The sequence below is a fragment of the Pyxicephalus adspersus genome, chromosome 4, assembly GCF_032062135.1.
Source record: "Pyxicephalus adspersus chromosome 4, UCB_Pads_2.0, whole genome shotgun sequence".
NCBI classification, from domain to species: Eukaryota; Metazoa; Chordata; class Amphibia; order Anura; family Pyxicephalidae; genus Pyxicephalus; species Pyxicephalus adspersus.
Genome location: NC_092861.1, coordinates 63,499,302 through 63,505,301, shown reverse-complemented (window position 1 = coordinate 63,505,301; position 6,000 = coordinate 63,499,302). Strand labels below are relative to the sequence as shown.

At 34.4% G+C, this 6,000-nt stretch overlaps 1 protein-coding gene across 1 annotated transcript in view; it reads right to left on the bottom strand.

The window, feature by feature from the left end:
• Positions 1–979: 979 nt before the first annotated feature.
• LOC140329786 (elongin-A-like) overlaps positions 980–6,000 on the bottom strand; it is a 42,895-nt gene continuing 37,874 nt past the window's right edge. The window contains exons 10-11 of the mRNA XM_072410178.1: positions 4,551–4,657; positions 980–1,189 (exon numbers count right to left, since the gene is read on the bottom strand). Of these exons, the coding sequence (XP_072266279.1) occupies positions 1,128–1,189; positions 4,551–4,657 (169 nt within the window). The 3' untranslated portion in view covers positions 980–1,127. The remainder of the gene's footprint in view (positions 1,190–4,550; positions 4,658–6,000) is intronic.

Sequence of the window (6,000 nt, the reverse complement as noted above, 5' to 3'; positions counted from 1 at the left end):
GTAAGTTCTGTACAGCACCCACAACCAATCATGATCTGCCTGCATAGACTTTGTAATGTAATGTCGTGCAATAGGTATAAATTTCATTTGTGGGATGGAAAGGAGGAGTCCGTTAAGGCAGAATGTTAGCAGATTACCGTATTTTTCGGACTATAAGACGCTCCGGCCTATAAGACGCACCCAATTTTAAAGGAGAAAAACCTAGAAAAAAAAGGAGAGCCAGGAGAAGAAGAAGCCCACAGCATCGCGGGATCGGGTGAGTATGATTTTTTTTAATTACCGGTATATTTAACGTGTATTCGGTGTACACGTTAAATATAGACACATACCCACTTTTAAATAAAGACACACCCACTTTTCCCCCCCAGTTTTGGGGAAGAAAAAGTGCGTCTTATAGTCCGAAAAATACGGTAAATCTTAGTTTTACGTATTTATACACTTTTGGAAATGCAATTAAATTGAGTACAATTCTTTATAGTCACAAACTCCACATAAACACCAGGTCTCCTGCAAAAAAAAAGGGAAGCTTCATTGTGAAAATTCAGAAGAATATGAACTGCTTATTACAATCAGCAATTACAGAACAGACATGATTTTTAGTTTTAGAATAGAACTGCTTCCAACAACTCAATCACTGCTTTAAATAAACAACAACAAAAGAATTACATTATTTTTTACTTTATTTGGCAAACAAATCTTGCCTTCCTGAATACTCCAATGTATTCATTATTGCAATACTACCAACAAAGCAGCAGATCAGCCGAGTAACAGATCGTGTATCAGGTTGATGCACAATGACTGACTTGCTTACTCTTCTTCAGCTATATATTTGGAAATTGAAATATTTGATATTATGTATAATTTTGCTATGCAGAATATTTCTCCTTGTCATTTACTACATTAGGCTACTGCTAGGTTCTATTTTGTCAATCTCTTGACATGTAGACAAAAAAAAAACACATTGAATGAAACATATGAATGTTTTGACAGCTCCACCAGTGTGTTTTATTATAATAGAAAATAAACCAATACATGTGTACAATGACAAAACAAACACAAAATGTTTCTTCTTTTTTATATTTATTACAAACCTAATCATAGCAACTTTTAAACAAGGCCCCTAAATCTTATCTTGGCCCTACCCTGTTCTTGAAAGCTCTCATGGATTTGGCCATCATTGGTGCAATCTCTATAAAAGAAAAAAGGTTTTTGAACATTTATGAGGTTTGGGAACATTTAATACCATGTAAATGCAATGCAAGAGAAAAACTGCAGACATTATGAACAAACTAACTTAGATGAAACAATTATGTGGGCATTTACTTTAATGTTAAGCAGAAATCTAGTTCACTACAACCTACACCTTCTAGCAGTCAACTTCAATAACAAGGTCTATAGAGATGATCAAAAGCAACTAGCCTGTACTTGTAAAAAAAAATATTAGAATGCATAAGCAGTATCCAGAAAAACAATTAGTACAGCAGTCAGGCTTTATATTTTGAAAGTGGCATTTTAGGCAACACAGCCTGATGTATTTTTAGCCAGTCAGCACTTTTTACCTTCTTTAATGTCAAATTAGTGTCTCCATCTGTCAGTAACAGCTGCTTCAGGGAATGTTCACACCACAAGGGGTGGATTCAACAGTGTGGGAAGGATTTTTTATCTTTTTCTCTATTAGTATTTATTTCTTTGAAAAGTTGGACATACATATTATTTAACAAAATTTTCCATCACAATAGACCTTGTCACTGAGAAATTCAAATACTGCAGAACATTCACTCTTAATTAGATTCAAATTATTCTTGCAGTCCCCAATTTATATTCTGAATTTCTGACTACAAAGATATCATTTTGACAGTCCAGTAAAATAAAAAGATGAAACAAATAGAACAGCTTCGCAACATGTTGTAAATAGAATTCTTTTTGAACAGCAAATTGCCAAAATAGTTTTACATTTGTGTATCTGGTGGACTATTAAAGTGTTTTTTAAGATCACCCCTATACTTTTACATGTCTTTTGTATGTCCTTTTTGCTGTCTAACATCAAGGAGCAGGAGATCCCGCCAAGATATAGTAGGCACTGCACTGCTGGTCAAATCAGTGTTATATACATAACGGGAAGAGTTTAATATGTAATGAAAATGTATATAATCTGATCAATTCATCATCTATCTAGAGGCAGGGAGCTCCAGCTTGTTCTTTATGTCCACCAGGTGGCATGATTTACTATCTATATTGCCATATATTGTAATATTGTATAGCATCACATGATAATAATGCAGAAAATGGAAAGTTGATCTATCCCATTATTGGCAAATTTAAGTGCAAACAGAAAGGTTTAGGTTAATTTCAATATTTTCACCAAAATGTTTGGGGAAGGAAGGGGGGTATTTCAATAAAATACCATAAATAAAGGTAGAGTATAGTTGGAGAAAACACATTTTTAAGCCCAACTGACCCAATTGTAAAGCAAATCCCAATAAAAAAAAAAGCAACTTCTACTGGCCTAACAATCTTGACTCCATGTACTTCCATAACTTTTAATGATTCCTCTCCCTGGGAATTTAGTGACAATACTTTACATACATTGGTTTTCCAGGGGACGTTCCGTGGGCAGCATTAAAAATTAATTTTCCCAAATTTACTCTAATTTTAATTTAGGGAAACATTAAGGTTTTTTTTTACTTGGGACAGGCCAACATAAACATAGAAGTTTACCGAAGGAAGATGAAATTGTGCTTTTAGTACATCTGTGAGCTGAATAGGAACTTTTCTGTACTCAAAAAGTAGGCTACAGTTTTTTTTTCTTGGGTGCAGGTTTTTTTGTTGCCAAGAAAAGGTATTTTAAGAAAAATCTTTCTTTACTATTTAAAGAAAAAAACAGCACAATATAATTGATGGTCCTAAATTATTAGCTCTATGTATTTTTTTTCTATTTTCGGTTTTATTTCTAGCACCAACACCTGAATTCAGACGACAAATTTGTATCTTTGTGACCTTTTGCTTCACTGAGATTTTCTCTTACTTCCTGGGACAAGGAATGAATGGTGATCTCCTTAACGCGGTACAAACAAATACAAACCTGACAAAAGATTCTCACTCCAAGCCAGTCTTTAAACCTGAGTAAATGGGCTTTGACACAGGCAGCAGTAAGCAGTAATCATAGAAACAGATTTAGATTCACTGCTGCAGAATGCGTATGTTGCACGAGTCCTGAAATGGCCTAATCTTATTTTCAAAGCTCATCTTTTGCCACACAACTTTCTGAAGTTTCTGACTAATGATTATGTATGTAATTAGAGATCATTACTGAACATTTTCCAGTACAGCAATTTGTAAAACCTGTAGCTAATTTATTTTGTGTGCAATTTAGTGTATTTATAGAAAAACATTTTTTATGTTTGATTTGAGAATGGTTAAAAATCCACTTTGATCTTTTCATCCATTCCATCTCTTCCCCCTCCTCTTCACCCTTCCCTGAACCTATTTTTAAAAAAATTGCAAAGCATAGGTTTCATAAATCCAGGTGACTTCTAGAAAGTTACATGACACGCAGGTTCTTCCTCGGTCTCCAGCATTGAGACAGAAACCATAAAAATCAGAGTTTTCAAACCTTGTACGTTTTTTTGCATTGTCATGTTTGATATTTCTCTTTAAATTTTGGGAAAGTAAGCAGAAATCCCATGGACCATGACTAGACTATTTGTTTCAATTGGTAGATTTTTTTCAGACCCCTGTTCTGGCGATACCTACACATTTTTTCATTACATCCTGTCCCAATAACAAAAAAATTCTCACCCATATCCCTATTGATTTCTTATGGGCAGCCACAAGTGATATGCTACATTCGAAAAGTCAATTCAACCAAGTGTCAAATCCTACCTCACCACCAGTGTGCACTACTATAAGTGTTGCACAGAAACCTACAGAGTTGGCTGTGCAACCATTACCATTCTCAAAGTCTCTCTTTATATAGGCATTTTCTCCACCAAACAATGGCTGGGCAGGTAATCCATGGCTAGGGGCATACACTTTGGCTCTCAACCTAAATTCAGTTTAACTCCAGACACTACTGAAAAGGACAAAGTTAAAAATAATAATTGTCAGCAATCTTCTAACATGTTTTTTTTTTATATAAATAGTTGCTACAGGCTTGCTTTAAAACATCACAGGGATGGTCCAATTGCAGCATATAGTTATATCAATTCTTACCAAGTCACAGTGAAATATAAGCCATTACAAAATCAGTTGCTATAAAGCAAAATCAGAAATATTCTGGGCTGCTGTAAAAAGTGTTCAGTTACATGTCCTGTTCCAGTATGTGGCTAAGCATACTCATCAAGCAAACCATTCTGAAGTATGTGAGCCCCTACCTTCAGCTTAGCAGCACAGGTGTCACTTGGTAAATCTATAAATTCTTATATACATCTAGTAATCTGGGACTAGACATGTGGCGAACCAGCTGTATAAAGTCATTTACTCTAGTTTGATTTTCTTTGTCAGTCACTGCAGGCTAGTAAGTGATTGATAAAATGTAGGAAGAAACTTACTTTTTACAGTCTTTTTTGTGTCTTGGCTTGGCCCTCCATGCTGGCTATTACTCACAGGTGCATTTGTATTTGAATTGCTGGATTCTTTTGACTCTAGTTTTTGTAACCTACAACATAAAAAGAGAACATTTGTCTTCAGGTCAAGGACATTAATAGGCATTTAACACCCTTGTAATACATTTTGGGCCAAAATATGTACTACCTTTCTATCGTATTTTTTTTAGTTGGAGCCATAATATATAATATGAAATAGTAGTTTGGAGCTTTCCTAATCCATTAAAGGAAGTTAATATTAAGGCTGTCATTGGTATAACTTTCTTTGCAAATACTAGGTTCCTTAATGCTATAGTCATGCTTTGGAGGGAAAAAAAAAAAAAAAAAAAAAAACAGATCAGACATTCCAGGCACAGTATCTGATTCATTATCAATAGTTGTCAGACACAACCAAGCAACTAGCATTTTCAAAGGGAGTTCCGTAATAGCAACTCCCCCAAACTTCTAATATGACAGAATCACAATTATTAAACAGGATTTATATAGCGCCAACATATTATGCAGTGCTGTACATTAAATAGGGGTTGCAAATGACAGACAGTGACACAAGAGGAGGAGATGACCCTGCCCCGAAGAGCTTACAATCTAGGAGGTAGGATAAGTATCACACAATAGGAGGGAGATCACTTTACCCACAATGAAGGATTCCCTCATACAACTATGTATTACACTCAGATAGATTTGCATTATTTAGTACTGACATTTTATCTCTTAATTACTGAATTGCAGAATTCATTAGACTTTTTTCTTTGAGACATTGACCATATTAAGTATAGCGATCAAATGTACAGTCTATAATTTTTATGTATCATTGTGGTCAGCTATGCACAGTATTGAGGCCAGGCAGCCATATAATTAGTATTTGCAGAAACAGGTCAACAATGGCAGCCTACACATTTCAAGCATGTATTTCCTTTACTAGGGGTTGGAACACTGGGCAAAATGTAGTAATATAGCTTAAAAAATACCTTTTGGTTTTATGGCTATCAATTTCAAGCAATATGACTAAATAGAAAACTGAACCTTGCACTTTATCACAGTTCTTGTAACAATCTTATTAAAAAATACAGATAGGAGAAAAATGGAAATAGATATTTTTAAAAAAACAACCTAATGTACCCTCCCAGAGCCCAGAAGAAATAGCTGTATTTATGTCATTTTCTCGAAGATTAAAACATATCGTCTTAGAATGATGCTTATTTTTTGTATATTTTATTTCCCAAATAAAATTATCAGTAAAAGTTAAAGTGCAATAATTAAGCTTCCTTGATCTTCAGTAATTAAAAAAGACAGATTACATTCACTGAAAGTAAAAACAGACTTATGCTCAGAAACAAATTCATTTTAGAAATAGATGGTAATGGGATTAGGTAGTTGTTGTAAAGCATGATGACTA